Below are 25,225 nucleotides of genomic sequence, written 5' to 3'. Positions count from 1 at the left end.
CAGACACTGACGCAATGATGCAAGCCGTTTCCATATTCAGAGAAACTGTAGAAAAGGCTTCCCGAGGTGGAAATTCTCTTTTTTTCCTCCCCGTCTCCTTGTCCTTATAATTTAAGTCTATAAATGTCTCCAGTTATCAGAGGGTCTTGAGGTGCTATCAACATTAGTGATATGTGTTATTTATTTATCCACATCACTTTGACGTTACACACAATCCCACGCGTTTGCTAAGTCCGAGAGAAGTACTGCATAAGATCAACCGTGCAGCGAGAGACATAAATGAATTACTTTGGCTCAGTGACATTTAACTTTATGAGTGTGCATGGGGATGTGGTCATATCTGTTGGGTGCAGTTTTCCGTATGGCTGCCATAAAAATATGATCTTATAGGCTCAAAACATATCCTCTCGAAGTAAATCAAATTTTGGCACAGTAGCAGGTTTGGCAGGAGAACATAACTGCGGCGCTATCGCAGCTTAAATGTGCAGTCACTGGCTGATATTTGTGCAAAAAGAAGATAATCACCCTAAATGGTAAAAGCATGTAATATCCCTTTATCTTTTTAGTTTATAGTTGTGGTGTTGAATCTCAATCAGGAGCTGCAGAAAATGTCCTTTTTGAGGCAGATCAGCTTGTGGATATCTGCTGGTGACTCATGTGCTTCTTTGTCCTGACACACCAAGCCGACGGTCGGCCATCGGACGGTTTGGGGCCGTCGGTGAGCGTCTGTCGGCCTAGTTTTTTCACCGTCGGCTCTAGTCTGCCCGTGTCGGAGGTTTTTCGGCTGATTCCACATGTTGAATGTGTTGATGACTCTCATTTTTCATCTTCATCTCATCATTCCGATACACAGATATTTTCACAACGACATCGCCATCTGGAATGAAGCTGGAAGCTAAGTGGTGGTGAGTGTGGTGTGAAAATGGTCAGCAAACGCTGTTTTGAGGCAATGAAGGCCTCACGTCAACTTTGTTCTGGCCAACAAGGCAATGGACTGCAGATATACAAGCTGTTGTTATGATACGTGCATGAAACAAAGTGTTGTTTGTCGACCATTTTCACACCACTCTCACTCACCACTTTACTTCATTCCAGTTGGCCATGTCGTTGGTATTAGAATAATCAGATGAGATGAAAATGAAAAACTAGAAGAGCCTTTTGTGTTTGCCGTCTTGCCAATCAGATTGATTTCTTTCATGAGCTCCACCGCCAATTCAACATGCTGAATCAGCCGATAAACCTCCAACACGGGCAGACGAATGCCGACGGTGTGGAACACACCGCAAAAACTAGGCCAACAGACGCTCACCGACGGCCCAAAAACTGTCCAAGGGATGATCGTCGGCTTGGGGTGTCAGGACCTTAACAACAGACTTTATGAAATTTTGATATTTATAATCCAGTCTTCATGATGACAGTAAGTCCCAGGTTCAATTTAGATATGCAATTCCCTTCAGTTTGGCCGCGGTGAACTTGTGTCATAGTCACAATACAGTCTGGAGACAAAAACAGAAAAAAATATAAAAACCTTTGTGTCACATGGAGGGGTTGTCAATGTGGTGAAAACAAAAGCAAAACAACCTAATCGCTCAAATTACTCCAGGAATGCACGACTTGATGTGAAAATGTGGAAAAGGTCAGCAATTATTCCACTGACAGCAGACTGTTTTTTAACCCCCTGAGGCCCGTGGGATTGTGGGCGATCCTGACTGACTTTACTGTCTTTCAGAGGCTGTAGCAGTTCAGCTTTAGAGCCAGACTGAAGCTAAGGAATCCATTGGAATCAACCAAGTCAAGCTACATCATATACTTACATTATAATGTTCTAAACCCTTATACACAAGTACAATGTCTGTTTATTTATTGATTAATACATTAATTCATGTTTTTGTCTATTTTATGACTGGAACAGTTTGACACACAGTGCTGATGAAATTAACAAATTGGCAATTGACAAATTCATCTTCAGGTTCCCAACTTTCAGATGATGTACACCATCTATTGTAGGTCTCAGAGGGTTAAACCCAGTTTATTTTGCTCCATTCTCTTTTGTGTGGTGACATTTCTTCATTATGTGAACCAATAAAAAAAAACTAGTAGAAACTTGATGAGACTTCCACTTGTAAAAATATGGAAACATATATTTTATATGAAAATATTTTCATATTGCATTGCATTCATCAAACTCAGTGTAACCTAAGTTACGTCAATGAGTCTCAGGTGATGACAGCACATTGTGCAGCAGTTCATGGCCAGGTGATGAAGACAAATATGCTTGAGTTTTGATTAACTTTTTTTTCAACGACTTTCTTTTTGTCACCTTAAAGACACAACATTGATGATAGATTTATAGTATGAAATAATGTGAAAAACAAAACTGTCACCTACATTGCTATATTTAACAAAAGTTTAGTTAACAAAACCTCTCTATATATTTGTTGGCAGCAGAATGAATTTGAAGGTAGAAACTTGACTGCTACAACAACTGCAGATTCGATCAAGTAAACTGATGAATCAACTAGATGACAGAGACTACACCGGCAATCCGAGTATCACTATCTACCATCAACAAGGAACCCGCGGCTGATTAATGTCAGAGCTGCAGAGAATGAAAATATGAGAGTCACTTTGTGTTGTCATCAGGTGATACAGTAGACATGTAGAAATTGAAAACAGACCATTTTTGGGGGAAAGAGAGAGGGTGGAGTGAGAGAGACAGAAAAAAGATCAATTGAAAGCCTTAAGACTAACAATTCTGCTCTTTGAAGAGTCAACCACCTCTTCAAATGCTGACTAAATCTTACACATTCACACATTTTTCTCGCAGTTAGAAATAAAAACGTCTACCAATGTTGCAAAGTGCTTTACTTTACATTAATCAGAATGAATCTACCAAGTGCACATTAATTGTGTCCCACTTCTGATAGTTAAAAGAAATTCCAAAGACCACCTTCCCAAATAAATAAGAAAACAAATGTTATGACCAAAACTAATATTCTGCTAACCCTCACCCATCACTGCCTGCCATTATGAATCAAAATTGAATGCATCCAGGGTCATATTTCCTCACCATGTTCTTTGGAGCTTTTACTGTCGTAGGGTTGTCTACCAAATCACTTGTAGTTTCAAAAATGTATCCATTTTGTGTCACTGCATCCGAGGAAACGTTATCTAGCTAACTGTGTCAAAACATGTTCGTCTCTACCTGATGAGGTGTCATGATTGTTCGAGGAAACTGGGGAACCTGGAGAAAACCCACGCTAACACGGGGAGAACATGCAAACTGCAAACACTGAGGCGACAGTGCTAACCACTTCACCACCGTGCAGCCAGCTTGCTAATATGGTTTTCCAAATTTAGGCAAAAAAAAAAGTCACACAACAGACACAATCCCCAATATGGCTTCTTCTTTGCTTGCAAATTCAACCAACGATACAATTTTTTTGTTGGAAATTTGTGGACATCCATCCTTTCATATCTGCTATACATGCTACCACATGGGACAGATCAGAATCTGTTGGACTTCACAGGAAGGAATATCAGAGTGTCATCAGCATAACAACGAAATGCAATGCCATACCTACATATAAGGTGACTAAAGAGAAGCATGTGTAAAGAAAATATGATTGTTCCCAGAATTGAGACCTGGGGCACTCTGCACTTTATAGGGGATGAGTACTGCCTGACCAAACACAGATGAGGGGAGATGGTTAACAGATGCAGACGCTTCTGTTTGTGTCTGAAACCATGAAAGTAAGATTGGTCCCGTGAGGCTTGGTGGCCATGTGCAGTTAATTTCTTTTTCTCTTTTTCAACTAATATTTATGTCCTCAGCACATGTAACAAGACAACTGCCAAAGTTTTAGAGCTTATGTGTAATTTTTTGTAACAATAGTCAACATATTAGTTTTTTATTGCCATGCCACACATACCAGTTTATTAAAACAGTAGTAAACTGTAGAAAAGTTCACAGCAAGTGTTTTGTTCTATGAGACGGAGGCGTGCTTGCACCTTTGTGACTTACATTAGCATGCTGGCTAAACATAAATTACTTACTGATTAATTTCACACACTTTTAGCAGCAAAAAGTAGTATACTATAAATATAATTTAAGTATATTAAAGCTGTTACTAAAAATAAATATATTAATTCTGCAATACTTGCAGTGGTATTTTAGTGTATTTATAAAAAAGAATACTTTATTGTAAATTGTACAAAAATGTAATTTAAAAAACTATACCAAATTGCAAATACTTATTGTGGTATTTTAGTGCACTTGTGAAAAGTATACTTATTTTAAAGTCATTTGTAATACACTATTTGTATGTTTTGTATGTTTTTAAGTGTACTATAATTTCACTTCATTAAAAGTGTATTTAAGTATGCTTTCAAAGAGTGCACTTTAATGTAAGTTCAATTTAAGTTGTATTTCAGTGTACTTTGAATACATATATTGGTAATTTAGCGTACTTATGAAAAGTATGATATAATGATATATCATTAGTATACTAAGTAGATTGTAAGTACAATCGAAAATTGCACACTTTAGTATACTAATCATGTGCACATGGAAGTATACTAAGTATACTTAAATTAAGTGAACTTCAGTGCACTTTTCTTTATCTGGGTTAATCTCACCGTTTAAGAGAACTTTTTTTCTGGAATTTAATAAATCAAACCGGTATTCTCCACCATGTTTGCCGCAAGTAAGCTGCAATAAGTATTTATCGCTTCATCACTTTGAGATAACACAGCTTTGAAGATGGATGTTGCATCAAGAACAGTATCGTAACGATCCATCGTCTCTCAAGAGTCTTATTATATTATGCACTACCTGACACCGCAAAGACTTTGTGAACATTCTTTGGCTCTCAACAAACTAACCCTCCGTCCATTAAAGGATTACCATTGTGACAGAATCAACAAAACCCTGCTCCGTCTGGCGTTGGCTGTGCCATACTTCATAATATTCACACAAACGGAGCTGTGAGTAGGTGAAGGTGGGGTAGACAGTGAAGCACAAAGACCAACCCTTGTTCGCCAGGCCTCTTATCTGATTCCTCACCCTCCATCCTTCATACTGTACGTTAGGAGTCAGCTGAGGGGAATGGGCTCTGAGGTGAAGCTGGAGGCTTACGCAGCCCCTTCCCCATTCATCTCGCCTTGAAAGACGGCAATGCATCATCCGAAAAAATGGAAACAAAGACACAGAGGACAATGAAACAAAGGAAGTGGACATGTGGAAAAGTGTGTGTGACATTCATTTTCAACACCACCGTGCTTCCTAAATGTGTGAGTCATTGAATGTGATAGGTGAATAGACCAAAGGCAGGGAGTCTTCGGTGGACGTATTTATTGCTCTCACATGTATGATCTCATACAACGCACACCTACGCACTCACTCAATATGTGTTGTTGATTCCACAGGCAGGTTAAGTCAAGAAAATAACCCCGCGCTGATGTCATGCTCTTTCTCCCATGTTGGGAGGACCGATTGGCCCCATTACATCGCGGAAGAAAATACAACATGACAAATGGCAGCAAGCTGGCTGTGCATTAAGATGAAGGGAGCAAACAACGCTTGCCAGCGGTGAAATTAGCAGACTAAGTAAGGAGATATGGCTCGGCTTACGGTGTCTCCTCTGATGTATGACACTGGACAATGTAGCCTATCCGAGGCCAGCGAAAAGCGCCTCCATCAGCGCCGTCGTGATTGATGTCAAACAGTGGTCCAAGTAGCCGGGCTAAATTCGTTTATCGCTAATTAAAGCTGCGTTGCTGCCTCCTGCCCGCAGCAGATCGAGTTCCATTGTTTGATAATGTTATGGAGCGCTGACAAACACCAAGGCAGTCGAACTGTGTTGCTGTGACTGACAGAACAGCTTGTTTCTGTTTATGACCAATATCTGATTGCGTAACCCTACACAAATTGTGAAGGAAACATGGTGATATCAGCAGTCATCGCCTTGTATCAGGTGTCAGCCTATAATGTTAAAATTCACTTTATCTGATGTGGATGGAGAATATACAGAGAGAATATTAGCTAAAGGCTGAGGAATGTGATGGTTGAGGGTCCTGTAGTTACTGACTAAAGCTGGGAACAGATCTTGAGATTATTAAAACATACAAAGGCTGGACACCCCGTACAAAACATTTTATATTTCCACAGATCTTTTACTCCTGATAGTCCGCAAAGGAGCACATTGAACAACTGAGTAAATACAAAAGACACCATACAGGATGACAGGTAGACAATTATAAAAGGAAAAACTTTACACGTGCCACCTCTGTTGTAGAGATTCAGAGAAATGAGGACTCGTGCAAGCAATTCTCCTGGATGTAGATCCAGGATCGTACAAGTTGTTGTTTGTACAAGTCCTTCAAATCTCTTCAACTTTAGATTGACCCATAGTCTAGAGCCACAATTGCCAAAGTTATGGGGAACATGGCAGTTTAAAATACACCAGAATTTTCCTTTACAATCTCACAAGAACAAAAAACAGATTGTGTGTTCCAAAAGACAGAAATTGAGCAGGGCACCGTACCCCAAACTGCTCCCTGGTCGCTGTACTGTATAGTAGTTGCCCACTGCTCCTAATTCTAGGATGGGTTAAATGCAGATACTAAATTTCACTACATTGTGCTGTGCTGTGTATGATTGTGTTGTGACAATAAAAGTTGATTCACATTTATATTTATGCTCCAATTATTGAGGAAAGGGTAAAGAGTTTGGGAGAAAAAACGCCCTGTTCTTTTCCTTCATAATGTGTTTAGATGGGTATGATTTAGGACTGTCAAAGTTAACGCATTAACGCAAATTAGTTTTAACGCCATTCATTTCTTTAACGCATTAACGCAACTTTTGTGTTATTAAAGCTAGAGTGAAGATCATCATATGGCATCATATGAGACTAGAAAACTTAAGGAAACCATTATTACCAACCATATAATACTAGCTTGTCGTGAAGGAGGTTAAATAACGCTCCAAACTTTGGCGAGAAAAAACTGTCATGGTCATTTTCAAAGGGGTCCCTTGACCTCTGACCTCAAGATATCTGAATGAAAAAGCCCACTTTATGATAATCACATGCAGTTTGGTGCAAGTCATAGTAAAGTCAGCACCCTGACACACTGACAGCTGTTGTTGCCTGTTAGGCTGCAGTTTGCCATGTTATGATTTGAGCATATTTTTTATGCTAAATGCAGTACCTGTGAGGGTTTATGCACAATATTTGTCATTGTTTTGTGTTGTCAATTGATTTCCAATATTACATATATACATACATTTGCATAAAGCAAGCGCATTTGTTCACTCCGATGTTGATAAGCGTATTAAATACTTGACTAATCTCCCTTTAAGGTACATTTCATATGTGTCTATTCGTGTCAGTACTGTATGTCTATTGGTCAGTCTGAGACACTGATCAACAAGACACTTCTATAGCCTCCATGTGTGCCTGTGTATGTATTTTGACCGTATGTTGACCTCAGCTCTCTCCATTAATGGCAGAACAGAGAGAAACATACCCAGCGCATTATTGCAGATACCTCGAGTCTAGCCAAACCCTGTCCTGACCTTTTGCAACCGCCGAGCAATGCAGCAGCAAAGGTCATATTTTGTTTGTGCTCTTGTTCTCACATGGGGTTTGCTTTTGATTGCAAATTGAAAGCAGGGTTCAGCTGACTTCATACAAACTTGATTGTGACAAATTTGATCCCAGTGATTTGCAGAGAATGATTCCACCTTACACAATAGAGACAAAGTAAACTAAAGCTTGAGGGTGAGTCTCATCAGATGGGACCGGTACCATGTAGTACACAATAATATACAGAGTGTCTTAAGAAATATACACTATCAAGTTGAGCTTTGAAATGGATTTTGATATAATGATAAATTGGTGAAGCACAGAGGCGTGACAAACCGCAAAAGTTGTTGGAGGTCTAAACTTGTAAATGGACCCCAAGCACTTATCTTTCTTTTTTATTTCTTTTTCCCTATTGTTTGCTGATGTTTTATCATTTGTTTTGTAGTGCTACCATGGTGCAATACCCCCTACTGCGAGACCAACAGGAGAGCGGTTACCTTGACTACGGATACCTTTCTTTTCCTGACTTCTTGTTCCCTTTCTGTTGCTCACATTGTTGGACAAGTAGTCTGAGGGGAGAAAAAAAAATCCTCTTGAAGTAAGAAGTGGAATAAAAGATTTAACATCATACTGACAGACAGAAACCTCCTTACTTTTCCGCTCACCTCGGCCTGAACTTCCCCTCGTGAGTCGAGGATGGGAGAAGCTGAGGCGGGTCGAGGATTGTGCGTGGCTGCTTTGACAGGAGATAGAGGCCATGCCTGCGGTGAGCGCAGACTTGGAGGCCCGGGGGGATAACGAAGAATGACAGCCACCTTGTGCTAATGGCTCCGCGGTGTCACTCTTCCATTGGTCTCACCCCGATGACATCATTGCACGTGTCACAACGGGTTGTTTAGGAAATCCATCAAATCATCTGCTGCTGCAGCAGAATTTAGTCCAAACCACTATCAAAGGCGATAAAACGATCTCGAAGCACTGTATGTTTACTTGGGCTGTGTATTGGCAAGAATCTGTCGATACGATTCAATATATTGCGATACATCGAGATACTGTAAGCAAGGTGATATTGTTTTTTTAATCTAATTTTAGGAAAATTGTCATAGTTTAAAGAACACATCGCCATATGCATAAAATTGGAGTAAAAAAAGACATGAATTTCCCTTTTTATCGTGACGCTCAGCACGACTTTCAACAACGTATTTTTCATGCGTTTTCCTACAAATGTCCAGCAACACGTGACGCACAAGTCAACTACTTAATCGGTTAAAGAAGAGATCGATTTGGTTAGGCTTAGGCAACAAACTACTTAGTTTAGGTTTAGGAAAAGATCGCGATTTGGGTTTAAATAACACCTGAAGTGGCGTAACTTAAGTACGGAAGTTACGTGACAAAAACGACGTAGTTAAGTTTAGGAAAAGATCGCGGTTTGGGTTACAATAACTCAAAAAGTGGTAAAACTTAAGTATGGACGTTACGTGAATCAACGTTGACTTCTGGTTTCACACGGGACACAAACACCGGTCTCCTGGGCGAAAGCCCGTTTTTGTTTTCTTTGACCCATTCAATTGATTTTGTGCTGACCATCACGAAAAAAAAGTGAAATTAGTGTCAATGTATACGAATCATTACATTAAATTTCATGACTATTTCAGGAAGCGTCTAGCCTGTTATCACAGTCACTGTAACATCCAACATCATAGCACTATTTTCTGTTTCTGAGAATCAATACATTATCATAAATCGATATTTTCTTATACCCCAATGTTTATGTCAATGATTTTTAAAGTTAGGCAAAGAGGTGCTTTGAGCTAAATGCTACTGTGAGAAACACAAAGTACAGCAGAAGCTGATAGGAATTAGTTTTGCAAGTATCTTGTCATAAAGCAAAGTATTGGACAAATTAAAATTTTGACCAGATGGTGGCGCTACATAAAAAGTTGAGGGATCACAAAAGTGATTACAATTTATCCTGAAGGAAACGTGGATGTCTTTACCAAATTTCATGAAAATCCATCCAATAGTTGATGAGATATTTCAGTCTGGATCAAAGCGGTAGACCGACCGACAGGCCATGAACCAAAGCACAATGTTGTATTTTTCTTCATTGGCGGTAGATCTGTGAGGAATTAAGGATTTAACTTTTAATTCCGTTCTCCAGAGGGTGTAGCAGAGCAAAAGTGTTCTCACTGGGCCACTGTTTAACTCCATCCTCAGCTGGATATCTACTTTTCCTCTTAATCCTTTTATGTTTCTCTCTACGAGGAAAACCGTTGGAGGTTGAGCCTCGGTATTATTTTCCAAAAGGATTTCTGTAAGCAGGCTTAAAAACGTGATCTTATTACTCTATGGGCTTATTGCGACGTTGTTGAAGTGGCTTCAGAGAGTAAGCCACCAGTGTAACTCTTTACTCCGTACACATGGCCTTCAGCACATCCACTCAGACGGAGTCCTTCACAAAATCCTCTCAAAGCACACACAAATGTAGAAATCCCTAAGTCTCACCTTTGAGCCATTGAGTGTGAAAAGTGAAGTCATCACTCGGCGAATCGCTAACAAGGCTATTGTTCGTGAGATTAATGTTCCCTCAAGGCCCCAGCAGACCGGACTGAGGATCTTTCAGGAAGAACTCAGAATATGACAGGTCCGCCCTCAACTCAAAACAGGAGAATAATACAAGAGTGACCTGCATTAACACTTGCAAATAGGTCCCTTCGCTGATGACTCAATGGTGTAGATGCTGGCACTGGTTCAGCATTACCATGACACTGTGTTTGAGTGTGTGTGTGTGTGTGTACACTTTAATCACCATCACCATGACAAACGGTGAAGCTTAGGGGGGAAAGAAAAGGTGCCATCAGTGTTTTGGCTGGGTTATGCAACCGTTTAATCAAATTCAAATTTTCCCAAGTTTAAAAGAAACGGGCAAACACTGAGAGTGCTGAAGCTATTCAAGCATGTCTGAATGAGTTGCTGAGGTTTGTCTTTTGGAGTCAAACGGAACGCTTTTCGTCTTTTACATCAAGTGACAACTGCATTTGTATAACCCACAGTGTGTTTCTTTGTTTGTGTCCTGGCCAAGGATAGAAGATTAAAGAGGCGCCTTCATTAATGATAAATACACGTGAATAAAAATATTATTATTATTATAAGTAATTTTTTTATAGCAAAAAAAGGTTTCCACAGGTATCACAACTCAACTTCATTCAGTGGAATAGGTTTGGTTTCAGAAGTGTTGGCAAACAATGAAGTCATATATATATATATTTGCACACAAACATTGAGGGTTTTTAAGTTGTAGAGTGCTCAGTTTTCAAGCTAGTGAAGATACTGGTTTCATATGAAACTAGAAAGAAAGGAATCCATTGGTACCAACCATGTCTAGCTTGACTACTACATATTTTACAAGGAAAAACTGTCATGGCTGACATTTTTCAGAGTCTTTTTTTTTTCTTTTTACCTTTTTCAGACATTTTTCTGACTTTTTTTTACGGATATTTGTTTTAGATTTTTTTTCAAACTTTTTTTTAGACATTTTTTTCAGACTTTTTCAGACTTTTTTTCCAACATTTTTCAGTCTTTTTCCAGCATTTTGCAAACTTTTTTATAGATATTTTTTTCAGACTTTTTTCAGACATTTTTTTTACGGACATTTTTTCAGAGTTTTTTTTTCCAGCATTTTTAAAATTGTTTTTTTCTGATTTTTTTTCAAACATTTTTCTGATTTTTTTTTTACGGACATTTTTTCAAAGTCTTTTTTTCCAGCATTTTTCAAACTCTTTTTCAGACATTGTTTAGACTTTTTTTACGGATATTTTTTTGAGATTTTTTTTTAGACTTTTTTTTCCAACATTTTTCAGAGTCTTTTTTCAGACATTTTTTTCAACATTTTTCAAACTTTTTTTTTCGTATTTTTTTTCAGACATTTTTCAACTTTTTTTTTTTTTTTTTTATCTTTTTCAGACATTGTTTAGACTTTTTTTTACGGATATTTTTTTTTTTTTTTTTTTCAAACTTTATTTTAGACATTTTTTTCAGACTTTTTTTCAACATTTTTCAATGTTGAAAAATGTTGGACTTTTTTTTCCAACATTTTTCAGATTTTTTTTTTTTTTTTACCTTTTTCAGACATTGTTTAGACTTTTTTTACGGATATTTTTTTGAGATTTGTTTTTAAACTTTTTTTAGACTTTTTTTCCAACATTTTGCAAACTTTTTTTTCAGATATTTTTCAAACTTTTTTTTCAACATTTTTCAAACTTTTTTTTTCGGACTTTTTTTCAGACATTTTTCAAATTTTCTTTACATTTTTTTTTACCTTTTTCAGACATTGTTTAGACTTATTTTACGGATTTTTTTTTTAGACATTTTTTTCAAACCTTTTTTTAGACATTTTTTTCAGACTTTTTCAGATTTTTTTCAGACATTTTTCAAACTTTTTTTTTTTTTTTTTTTTAACTTTTCTTTCAGACTTTTTTTTTTTTTTTTTTTACCTTTTTCAGACATTGTTTAGACTTTTTTTACGGATATTTTTTTGAGATTTTTTTTTAGACTTTTTTTTCCAACATTTTGCAAACTTTTTTTTCAGATATTTTTCAAACTTTTATTTTTTTTTTTTTTTTACCTTTTTCAGACATTGTTTAGACTTTTTTTTACGGATATTTTTTATTTATGTTTTTTTTCAAACTTTATTTTAGACATTTTTTTCAGACTTTTTTTTCAACATTTTTCAAACTTTTTTTCAGATTTTTTTTAGGAATATTTTTTTAGACTTTTTTTTCCAACATTTGTCAGACTTTTTTTTCAACATTTTTCAAACGTTTTTTTTTTTTTTTTACCTTTTTCAGACATTGTTTAGACTTTTTTTAGGGATATTTTTTTAGACTTTTTTTTTTATTTTTTTTTTACCTTTTTCAGACATTGTTTAGACTTTTATTTTACGGATTTTTTTTTTAGACATTTTTTTCAAACCTTTTTTTAGACATTTTTTTCAGACTTTTTTTCCAACATTTTTCAAACTTTTTTTTTTTTTTTTTTACCTTTTTCAGACATTGTTTAGACTTTTTTTGACGGATATATTTTTTTTTTTTTTTTTTTTTTTCAAACTTTATTTTAGACATTTTTTTCAGACTTTTTCAGACTTTTTTTTCAACATTTTTCAAACTTTTTTTTTAAAATTTTTTCAGACATTTTTTATACTTTTTTAGGGATATTTTTTTAGACTTTTTTTTCAAACATTTTTCAAACTTTTTTTTCAGACATTTTTCAGACTCTTTTTTCAACATTTTTCAAACTTTTTTTTCTGATTTTTTTTCAGACATTTTTCAAACTTTTTTTTTACCTTTTTCAGACATTTTTTAGATTTTTTTTTATTGATATTGTTTTAGAATTTTTTTCAAACTTTTTTTTAGGACATTTTTTTCAGACTTTTCAGACTTTTTTTCCAACATTTTTCAAACTTTTTTTTCAGACATTTTTCAGAGTCTTTTTTTTCCCTTCTTTTCTACCTTTTTCAGACATTTTTCAAACTTTTTTCAAACTGTTTCTCCAGACATTTTTCAGACTTTTCTTTTACGGAACTTCTTTTTAGAATTTTCTTAATACTTTTTTTCCCAACATTTTTCAAACTTTTTTTTTCAGACATTTTTCAGATTTTCTTTTTTCCAACACTTTTCAAACTTTTTTTTCAGACACTTTCCAGCCTTTTTTTTTTACGGATATTTTTTTTAAATTTTCTTCAAACTTTTTTTTTTGACATTTTTTTCATACATTTTCAGACTTTTTTTCCCCAACATTTTTCAAACTTTTTTTTCAGACATTTTTCAGACTTTTTTTTCCCAACATTAATTTTCTTCCTCATAACACCTAACCGATTTTTTACCATATTGTCTTATTAACCCATGTTATTATCTGTTGCTCCAATTTACAGATGTCCCCTGAACACCTGGCCAGCAGGCTGCCACTCCAATCCACACCCTCTCCCCAGCTACCTGTGCAACTCGGACAGGTGTGTGATAGAAGCTCAGTTAGGCTGAGAAGAGTAAAATAAGAAACTTCTAACTTCTAAGATGTTCAACCAAGAGGTGAAACTAAGTGGAACTTTACACTACTGACAGGTAGAGAAAACTGCTGAATTGTGGAGTGGCTGCTGAAAGAGAAGTGAATTATCCTGGTATCCCTAGATAGCTAACTGTTAGCTGCAGTAGAGCCACCTGCTTAGCATTAAGATTCAGTGGCATTACAGTTGAATTGTTATTTTACTTTGACGAATATGGTAAAGCAAAACCAGTCACTATATAACGTTTTTTGTGATGTGACATAAATATTGTTGTTGCAATGAGCTGTTAACTACCTGCATCTCTAGTAGGAGCTAATTGATGCCTAGAAGCTAAGCTGCAGTGAAAGTGCAACAAATCTGCTGATCTTGCTCTTGTAAAGCACATTATGTAAATTTGTGTGTATTTTAATTTAAAGCAAATGTGTATGTGCTGTGAAAATGTGAAAAGGCCAGATGTGTATTATTATTATTTTGTAAATTGAGATTGCAAAAGGAAAAAAGAGACAATTTAGTTCAGAAATGTTTGTTAAAGTTATCGTAAAAGGTTGTTTATGTAAAAAGAAAATCAGGCTATATGATAACCTGTTTTTTTTTTTTTAAAAGGAGGATTCTTTCTGTTGACAACGTGGAGCTGCTTCATCTGCTGTCCGGATGGTCATTGCTGCTGGTGGATGCCTTCATCCTGTCTGGACACTGACATCTGGATGATGTGCCAGTCCAAAGGGGACGGTAAGAAACCAAATCAAAGGAAACTTAACTAAGAAGGAATATGTATTTGTTGGTTGAACATTTATTTGTTTCTATTTTTACTTCCATGATATATTTGAGTTGGTGAATATAAGTGGCACTACTTTAGGTCCTAAATGAAAGGAAATCCTTGAGTTAAAAAAGGAAATGTACCAGAGAAATGATACTGAACAGATGACGTTTTATAAATACATTAGTGTCTATTATTTTTCTAAGTAAGTGGTGTGTTTTTGTTTGCTTATTGCTCTTGCATATAGTCTGCTACCGCCAATCTCCTTACAGAGCCTAGTGAATTTAGTGAACCAGTGACCAAACCAGATATTTTGGAGGATCCCAGATATTGATACCTTAGAAACTAAACCCAACATCAGCAGCATAGTCTCCCCACCTAGGGAAAGGTAACATGTCTGACATGTTACACCTGCATGTTTGTACCCATGTTTGCTAGCCTGCAGTCTTTTTCTTCACTACCTTTGCAGGCACATCGCTGCGTTTCTTGGCAGGTTACTGCGTATAACCGATATATAATATAAACATTGTTCCACAGCACTGCTAGTGGTCAAAAACTCCACAGGGAACCTTTTTAATAATTGTACAAAAGAATTGCTGGATTATTAATGCGCTTACCCTGCCCAATACATCTTTTTTTTAATAGAACTAGAACTAATAAAACTACTTTGGTCAGTAAATCAAGCTGAAACTAAAAGTTGATTGAACAAAAATAGAGTTTTGTCCCCTCTTCCCTTTCCTTGGCTTTATTTAACCTGTAAGCAGCAGCCGCCTCCACACCAGGAGCGACTGGAAAAAGATCTAAAAACTCTGATCTCCTCTGTTCCCACATCATATATTCAATTTTAGATCACATGCGGAAGGCGGTGTCATTCAGATTGATGTCGAGTTATACAAAATGTCCTCCCAAACTTTTCACGAGTAAAAACATAAGCCAGATTCCCATGAAGGTCAGCTGCCTCGAGGCCTCTCACAGCTGACATGACCCGCGTTCTGCTTGACTGTCGTCAGCAAAATGATTATTGCATTTTACCAAACTGGCCGTGCGTTGGATACATGTATGGGACAGGAAATAGAGGACAGACAGCACGGGACCTCAAGGGTTAGCAAATGATTGTAGTCTTGTAGCTTTGAACACCGAGTTTGTTTTCTCAATAAGTTTACATGCCAGTAAGAATTCAAATCTGAGATTACAGCACTCACTTACCGACTCATACATATAAACAGCTTGTGTTTACTCCTAAGCAAGTAAGACAAGCCAATGATGACTCTAATACAGCAAAATATGAGAATTTTGAGTGTGATGTTGCAAAATAATTTTTGGGGGTTATTTCAATGAAAAGCATGTACACAACTTCTTATCAAATACTTAGTCGACTAGTCGATTAAATGTTGCTACCCTCGCTAGTCGGTAATAGAAATATTAGTCGGTTAAACTGATTATTTTATTAATATACACATTTAAATTACATATTAACATATGCCGTCTCAGCTGTTGCTGTGGAGAGCTGCTGCTTACCTGAGCTCATCTGCAGCTCCTGACTCACTTCCACCCCATCGTGTTCTCTCGGGCCAGCAGATAGGGCTCTATCAAACATCTTTTTTTTTTTACATGCAAAGCTTTGATTGAGGTTTTCAAATGAAGCTTTGAATGTCTTTGGCATATTTTGTGACATTAAACCGCCCCGTTAATAGGCTAAAGGTGCGTGCGGGAGAGTAGAGAGCTTTTGACTACAGTGAAAAAGTCGATTTTGAAAGGCTAATCGGCAACAAATATGGCTTGAAGCAGAACATTTCGTTGGATAAATACATGTTATGAAGTTTGGAAATGATTACATCTACCTTTTTTTTAATAAATTTTTATTTTTAGTCTGAGGACTGAGACAATTAACGTTACAGAGACGATTGAGGGCTGCATTGCTTGCTGTGTGTGTTTGAGATAGAGGGAAGAGAAGGTGGAAGGGAATAAAACATGCACAGTTAGATACTAATGGTAGCCGGTAAGCGATGCCAAACCATGACTCCTCCTAACAGGGTGACGATAACGATTTCAAATGGCTCGTATACACAATGTTTAATTAAATTGCGATCAATTTTGACAGTTTTCTGAGTGTTTTCTTACTTTTAGACTAGTTTACATTTCTGTTAAAAGGTCAAGGAAATTAGTCTTTAGGAACATCCCTAGTTGCTACGCCTGTCAAGCTTCCTGTGGTTCTTTCACAGCACATAGTTTACAACTGGTGGCCAATTTACCTCTAAATTCATGTTATTTTTCAAACAATCAGTCTCATGCATTCACACATAGATAGACAAATACAGCTTCTCATTTCCAGCTGACATCCATCAGTATTGCCGGCTGAAACGAAACTGTAACTAGTAGATTCAGTTGTAGCGAGCTATCTAACGTTAGCTGGTTGAAACATTTTAATATTTCAAGCTGACTCATTTTAAAACAAGAATCATGGGGAAAAAAGGAGTCTTTGCATTTGATAGCTACATACATGCTGACTGAGATTAAAGCTGCTGTTCAGGGAAGGTGGTTTAGCAAACAGGTCAATTCATCGTTCGCCGAAGACATAGACCTCCTGATTTCTTTTATACGTCACTGAGTTTTTTGTGTAGCTGTTCATAAAAGTGATGTGTAGTTTTAATTTTGCACACTCAGGGCTGCCCAGAGGTGCCGATTATCTCCCGCTTAGTTTCCCTTGGACACAGTAACTGGCGCCCAGATTTTAAGGACACCATCAAAGTACGTCAACCAAAAGACAAGCGCTCCAAGAGATATTTGCACATGCTTTGTGTCTCGGCCAGTCTGGGTTATTCGAGGGGTTTGTTATCTCGGGTCTCCTTCATGCATTCGTTCACACCGCCCCTCAGCTCCCACACAGAGGGCACAACTTTGTGTAGCCCCCTGCTATCACTGAATACACACACTCGTATCAGACACACATGCAGGATCGTGCAGACATATTCACTACAACATGTAAGCATGAGCAGGCAGATGGAGACAATAAACACAACAGTGTGCACAACGCCGCTCATGGAAGGAGGACATGCTCCGTCACACAGATTTGGATGTTTTGGACTAAAAGAGGAATGTTGAAGTCCGGCCAGAATTCAGACAGCTGTTGTCTCCCCGAATCAGAGGTTTTAATGGACTGTCCATAACAAGGACTTGACCTTTGACCCAGAGCCTTTCAGCGCTGTGTTTCCTCACTCTGCTCCTTCTTCTGGCCCTAATGATGAAGACGCATTCCTTCTTCCTCTGATCATTCTTGGATTTCACTTTTGTTTCCTTGAAAACATAACAGCAGAGGGTCGGGGTGTGTGTGATAGAGACGTACTGTACATGAAATGAATAAAGATGGGGACGTAGAAGCGCTTGTAATGGAGATGTAGTGGGCGGATGAAAGACATGCGTTTGCAGAATCTCACATTGAAATTGGTTCTGCTTTTTTCTGGGTTACAGTGATGGAAAATTACTATTAATATCATTCAATCCCTTAAATTACTGACGTTTAAAGCCTCAGAATGAGAAAGTGATGTCACTTGAGTCGGCGTCAGATGCGGCTGATGCTGACTGTAGTTTGACTGAAGAAGAATCTGGGGGCGTGGAGTTAAAAAGATTACCAGACCTCTGCAGCCCACTCCATCTCTGCTTGAGGCTCGAGGCTACATTAGCCACGACTAGCGTAACATCCTCAACTAATGAATGCATGAATACATTTAATGGCTATAACTGACTGGGGATGATATGATAGGATTAAAACCTCCACCTCCATTGAAAAGAGGATGAAACAACTATAAAGATCTCACTTGCTGTGATGATGGTTTTCTATTGTCGTGGGGGGGGACAAAAGAAGTTGAGCATTAGTCTATAAAAACACCTAGAAACATACCTCCCTGGTGTCTACTTATGATATAGCACCTGTCATTGTACAGTATATAGGGAGTAGAGTTGTATCTCAGGAGCAGATAAATTAAACACACACGTTTAGACAAGTCAACACACAGGCAGAAACCACATGAGCCTGCAGCCAGCAGAGCCTGTAAACCGATCCTCATAGTCTAAGCACATCCTCTGTGCTGGGGTCCCTTTTCTGCCAGGCACACACACACACACACACTGGTTCGTGCACACACACACACATTCCTCCGCAGGCTCTGCGAGGGGCAGGCGCAGAGCGTGCTGAAAGCTCGGAGCCTGTTCTTCAGAGTGAGCGTCTCTCTCACTCTCTTTAAGTCAGAGAGCAGAGGAGGAAGGAACGGCAGAGAGACCAGGGGAGGTCTGACGACACCATCCACACCTAATGCACAGATCAGATAAATGCGTGCACGCTGTCCGGCTTTGATTCACTGGTTAAGATTAACACTCAAGCTGTCAATCTGCAAGACATGTGTGCAACTTTTCCTGCCAGGACAGAAACTGAAAGGAGCTTTGGTTAGACGTAGCATGTGTAAGAGTCCACAGTGAGAGAAGCTTTCAACGCTGGAGGTCCAACGTGAGGATGGATGACACAGGCTAACAACGTTCTTCACCACTTTCTCATCCAGCTTTTAAAGGGAACATCCAGTCAAAACGAAGAAGGACCGGAAAGATACAAGAACTTGATTCACCTGCAACTTATAATGATGCTGTGGTACAACTTTGGCCGCCACTTGCTCTCTCTGGCAGCACTTCTGGTGATCGTGAGCTGCGGAGGAGGGGAGCAGCGGAGAGGGACGGATAGCAGCAGCAGCAGCAGCACCAGCAGCACAGGTGGCAGCAGTAGCAGCAGCAGCAGTAGTAGTGGAGGAAGTAGCAACAGACGCCTCCATAAGATCCAGCATGGCCAGTGCACCTATACGTTCATCCTACCTGAGGGAGATGGAGGCAGAGGAGGCTCCTGCAGGGACGCGAAAGGCGGCAGCCCGATGCACAACAACGGCAACTCTCTCCAGAGGGACGCTCCGCCGCCTGAGCCCGAGTTTCCCAGCCAGAAGATCCAGCAGCTCGAGCACATTATGGAGAATTATACCCAGTGGTTACAGAAGGTAAGGAGCCAAAAATCACTCAGAGTATCGCATCATGTTTTCTTAATGGCAAATGGAAATAGGAATGTCCTGTTTTAATTAGATTCCTTGTCGAAAAGGTATTGATTCGCATCTACAACAACGCTCCATGAGACCGGATCCACTGCTTTTGAAGTGGTCACGCTCAGCAGTGTATTTGTTGAGATGTTTGTGTTTCCGTGGGTGTGTGTGTGGTCTCCGCAGAGTGTCTGTTTGTGGCTTCACAAGATAACTTGTTTTGGTTTCTGGAGGAGGCTCTCAGACTAAAACCGGGCCGTGTTTGCTGTTTTCTCGCAGTCGACACATTGTTTGTCAAAAGTGTTTGTCTGGAGGAGAGTTTATGTGCTTTACAGGGTTGAGAACTTGTGTCTGGGTGATGCTGTGTCCTTCGTCTCATGAAAAAAGATTGGATAAACTCCATTGCAGTGTGGTAAACAGATGTATTTCTTCATTCTTGGTAACGTCATAATTTGTAGAAACAAAACTCCTATCTGACAACAAAATGTGTATTTAATAATCCAGTATTAGCACACAACTCATATGAACCCTGCTATGCTGTTATGTAACTGTGTACATTACCAGAATTGAACTTTTTGTTCTGGACGTCTCACAGCTGTCTGATTTTCTAGCCCCCACAGACGTCTTGTCCCGCAGTCTGTTGCAACGTATCCGTCCAGAAAACACATATTGTTTTACTACTTTCTCTCTATTTTTTCCTGCGTAAACTAAACCCTTTGAATTCCACAGATGTCTGATTGAGTTGCGCGGAGCGCCGGTCACAGAGCAGAGGTAGTTACATGTCAGTCACCCTCTGTTCTCCAGTGGGCTGTCTCTTTAATGGCAGGAAGTCAGAGAGAGCCCCTAGAGACACTCAGAGGAGGAAAAGACAGAGAAAGAGAATGCTCCCTTTATTTATTCAAGCCAAGGACGTGCGAGTAGGACTTCAAAATCCAGACTCACATAAAAGACAAAAAATATATAGCCTGTTATTTTTCTATAGAATATAATCTTTGTTTTTATTGAGCTGATATGATATAAAATAACTCCTATTTAATTACTCTTGAAAGACCAATTTATTTTTAGAGCCACCGAGGTGTTTACTATGTTCAAATATGGTTCTACTGTAATGTTAATGAGTTGCGAATCGTGAGGCCTTCACTGATACGGCTTGGCAGGGACTCTGCTTTTCTAAGCTTTGAGACTTTGTGTCTCCAAAGAGATCGAGATTATCTCCCTGAAATGAATACATGAATCAAATAAATAAACTTCCAAATTCGGCAGAACCGGCTCCTCAACTTTTCACAATGTCGTTCTCGAATAAGATTAGCAGGTTCAATCTGTGATGGATTGCTCAAAGCTAACGGTTTATTTTTTGTCTACAAAGCAAATGCATGCACAGATAACACTGGATGGATTTGATGGATTACAGTGGAACTGGGGAATTAATCAACTTTAACTTCATCAATACCCCCGAGTCTATTCATTAGCAATCAGCGTGTCCTCCCAAACGCGTCTGAGCGTCTCTGCTTTTCATTTCCTCTCAGAAAGTAAACTTTTCACTCCTCAGGTTGGAGGAAATGGTCATTCCTCATCAATTACCCAGGCGTTGGTCACAGTGCGTTACGGCGAGATGTTGATTGAGTTTGTAATTAGGGAGGTATGGTGTTGGAGGCTGCTCCACCTCTCCTGCAAATTCAGATTTTCTCACTAAACCACAGAGGAGATAAAAATCCAAATGAAATATTGTATGAGAGGTATTTTGCGTTTACAGGACAGAATCTGTGAAACATCAGCTTGTCATTAGACTGTATATCACTGACTTTATCTCAGTTTAGAGGAGGAATTCACTGTATATGGTGTATGTCAAGCTTTAGAACATGGTGTACATGGTGTGTGTGTAGATTCACATTTATATGGCAAAATAAGATAAATAAGCTGCAAAGAGTTTAACTTTAGAGGGCTAACCGCCGAGATACATGCATCCATGTAAAAATATAAACCATGCACCTTTTTATTGATGAGTTTCTACTAGGGATGTCACAAGAACCGAAACTTTGGTACCAAGTCGATGCCAAAATTCTGAAAATTGTGACAGCACTTGGTTTTCTACAGTACTGCATGTACTGTAGGTACCATCAGGGCTTGAGACTAACGGCGTCCCGTCGTCCCGCAGACGTTAGAAAATGTTTTTGGGAAGCAGTGAACTCAATATCGACGCGTCCAGGGGAAACACGCTATTTTTTCCCTGATAATGCTACATTACAAAAAATCTGTGTTGAAATCGGGAGGACGAGAGCTAGTTAACGTTAGCTGTTAGCTCCGTGCAGGACTGTGCTGCTTACCGGCTGCTAACAGCTAATGTCGTGTACACGCTACACGAAAATCAAGACGATTTTGGGCCCAAAGCAAAGCCCTGATTTTTTTGATGGTTCTAAAGATTATCTATCCAGATATTCCTGTGGTGTGAGGTACGTTAAGAGTGTTTTTTACATCCCCCGATCTGCTCGGAAGTCTATCCTGGCCGCACCGATTTCAAATTGTAAAAATATCAAACGTTCAAAATTACGATTGGATATCCTGTTGTGTGTGGGGAACCCCGAGGACAACCGATGACGCAGTCACATGGAAAAGAACGATAGCCAATTGAGAACCACGCTGACTGAAGCAGAAGGACAACCACCACCGCCGTCATGGCGGCTGTGGCTAATGCATAAGCCAATGCAAAAGGCAAAGCATAAAGTAGTGGTAAGATGGAGCTCAGAAATGGAGGACCAACTTGTTGATTTGTGGCAACAACGTGTCGCCAAGACTTCATCTATCCATCCTTTGTGAATTTTCAGTACAAAGTATTGAGAAAACTAACATCGCCTGTCGTCCGCCATGTCTGTATACACTAAAGAATGTTTGATCGCAAGAGATTTTGAGAGATTTCCGTTTTTTTCAGTCATGACTCTTGTTGTTCATGAATGGAATCTCTTACTGTCTGTTGTGCTTTTTTGGTCAAATCGTTGCTCTCCACACACTATAGGAACGAAACTGTTAAGTTTAGCATAACCTGTCATTATTTGTGGGCTCTCTCTCATTTTCAACATCTGCAACATCACCTTCAACGTTAACTAGCTCTCGTCCTGCCGATTTCAAGGCGGGAGGTGCCATTATGATGCGCTCAGGCTCTACTCAGTAAAAATGAGTTAACGTTAACAGGATGTGTTCAAACGTAATCTTGTAAAATGTAGTTTTTGGCGAGAAACTTGAATAAATCCAGTTGTTTGAAGGAGATGTTTTCACAGCAATATAAAATATAAAATAGAGAGGGAATTGTGACCTGTGTCACTTCCCAAAAAGGTAATAAGGTAATAAGGATTTCACTGGTATTGGTATCGACTACTAAACTTCTGGTACCGTGACATGCCTAGTTTCTCCACCAGTTCACTATTTGAAGTCTAAAAACCTGCGTGTGTTTCTGCATGGCTCCCAAAAGCGATCCATGTGTCAAGAAGGGCCAGGGGTGAAATAACACCGGCTTTATCTTTGCTCAGTGGACCTCATCCGTCTGTGATAGTACAAGTGATACTATGAAAACACAACGGCAGCGTTGGTAGACTGAAGGTTTGACTAATGAGACCTCTCCAGTAACTTTCTCCTCACAAGTGAAAACGTCTGCCATCACCACTAATACTGCCATGCCTCTTTCCTGACACTCTGGAGTTTTGCAGGACCGCAGATATTTTTCATTTCAAATGGCGATATCGACAAGAGTATGTTATGTAATAGATAGCGGATTATATTTAAAAATGTGTGATGAACAGAATTAAATGAAATTCCCTGGATGCATGCTGTTTAAAAAATATGAGACCGCAGCAAAAATACAAATAACAAGTAAAGGATTATCACAAGAAAAGAATTGGCGTAGACATTTCAGAGGGGACACTTAAACACACAGTGGTAATTCAGCCTAATTGCTCCACATGGGGGGGGAACATCAGGATGCAGTTAACATTTTTCATTGGACAGAAGATTAAGTGTCCTGGCCAGTCTATCTATCTTAATCACGCCAGCGTTTTTACTGCTTGTCTAAGAGAAAGCTCGCCCTGATGTTGCTCCAGCCAGCCCTGATGAAAGAGACGGACGGTTGAAGACCGTTGCAGATAGCACTCCGGTGCCTGGGTGCTCGGCCCAGTGTGGGGGGTAGACGGAGAGGGTGATGCAGCAAACAGCTGTTGGGGAAGCATTTTAAGTCTGAGATCTTTCCTTCCTGGTAGTATATGGACCCTGATAACATTCCTGACCAGTCAAAGGTGACTTGTGTTTGTCCAAGGATTACTTCCCTGGCCTGCCTGCGAGGCGAGGAGCCTCGGACGAGCTTGGCTCTGATCTCAGAAAGAAGATGCAGCAGGAAACAAGTTACTTCACACATAAAACAATAACAATTAACCTTTAGTTGTGCAGCATCTTCTTGACTGTACATGGCGCTTTGCAAAATTAAAGCTGAAAATAGCAGCAGAATCAATACTGTGTGAATTTGGGCTGTCCCAGACAAAAGTTGTTAATCGTGTGAGAACCGCTTGGAATCGGGGATGGTTGCAAAACAAAGGATGTATCATAGATTAGACAGTAATGATTGTGCTCTAGGCAGCTAAACGATAGCTTCTTGCTAAAGTCATTCATTCATTAGCCCTGTTTGGAACTAGCGCTATCCATTGCAGCTAAACTATAGCTTCATGTTAATGTCATTCATTCATGTAGTTTGGGACTAGCGCTATCCATCGCACTCACGTAATCAATTCAGTTTTGTATTGTACTGAATTTGAATTTTCGCAACAAATAGAATAATAAAACACATCAAATTCAGTGTGCAAGGTTTCTGTGCATAACATTTTTTATCGGATGACGGATGCAAAGACCTTTAGATTGTACTGAGAGAGAGATTTGTTGACCAAAACCAACCAAGTCAAGTCAGTTTTATTTATATGGCCCAATATCTCAAATCACAAATTTGCATCATCCAATGGGGCCAATCAGAATACAACATGACATGCAGAATACATTGGCGAGCTAACACAATGCTAAAAAAACATTTGCCTCAAACTGATTAAGCAAAAACATTTCACGTTGCTCTCTTTTTCTTGGCCGCAGTTGACTTCACAATCACTCCCCTCCTTTCTTTGTCATGTGACGCATCTCAAAATAGATATTGTAGGCTCTGACACAGATTGCAACCACGGCTCTATTAGACCCATCTCGCACAGTGTGACATGCAATGAACCTGGAAGAATGTTATTAGGCCCCAGGCTAGAGGTGCCTTTAGGCAGCTGGTTTCAAAGTGTAGGAGTCCCCATGGCAAAGGATTGCTCACCTTTGGTCTTTTAGACTTTGGGAGAACCTGAAAAAGTTGCAGCTCAAGGATCAACGACAGCAGTCAGCACTGAAAGAGCAACAAAGTCACAAATGTGCTTTAAAGGAATAATTTGACATTTCAGGAAAGTAGTTTATTCGCTTTCCTGTTGAGTTAAATGAGAAGATTGATACCACTCTAACAGACATGAGTGGTATCAATCGTCTCATCATTTCTCAAAATGTCAAACTATTCCATTAAAAGCATTGAATAAAATCTTCAAATAGACTCTTAAAGGTACAGTGTGTAGGATTTGGTGACATCTAGTGGTGTGGTTGCAGATTGCAACCAACTGAATACCCCTCCGATCACTCCTCCCTTTCCAAGACTGCGGTAATGTGAAAAGCAGAGTGCAAAATCGTGGTAACGCCGTTCGCC

General features: G+C 38.9%; 1 protein-coding gene across 4 annotated transcripts in view; it reads left to right on the top strand.

Annotated features, from left to right (window-relative positions):
* angpt1 (angiopoietin 1) overlaps nucleotides 1–25,225 on the top strand; it is a 219,869-nt gene that overhangs the window by 133,843 nt on the left and 60,801 nt on the right. The window contains exons 3-4 of one of the 4 annotated variants that reach the window (XM_037794941.1): nucleotides 13,516–13,593; nucleotides 14,248–14,373. Coding sequence is in view for 1 of the 4 variants with exons in the window: in XM_037794939.1 (XP_037650867.1) it covers nucleotides 18,913–19,434 (522 nt within the window). In the remaining 3 variants the exon portion in view is untranslated. Of the gene's footprint in view, nucleotides 1–13,515; nucleotides 13,703–14,247; nucleotides 14,422–18,563; nucleotides 19,435–25,225 lie in introns of those variants that run through there. The other 3 variants (XM_037794940.1, XM_037794942.1, XM_037794939.1) reach the window with 3 other exon arrangements.

This window comes from Sebastes umbrosus, chromosome 15 (genome assembly GCF_015220745.1).
Source record: "Sebastes umbrosus isolate fSebUmb1 chromosome 15, fSebUmb1.pri, whole genome shotgun sequence".
Taxonomy (NCBI): Eukaryota; Metazoa; Chordata; class Actinopteri; order Perciformes; family Sebastidae; genus Sebastes; species Sebastes umbrosus.
Note: the sequence above shows the minus strand (reverse complement) of the source record. Positions and strands in the feature narration are given on the sequence as shown.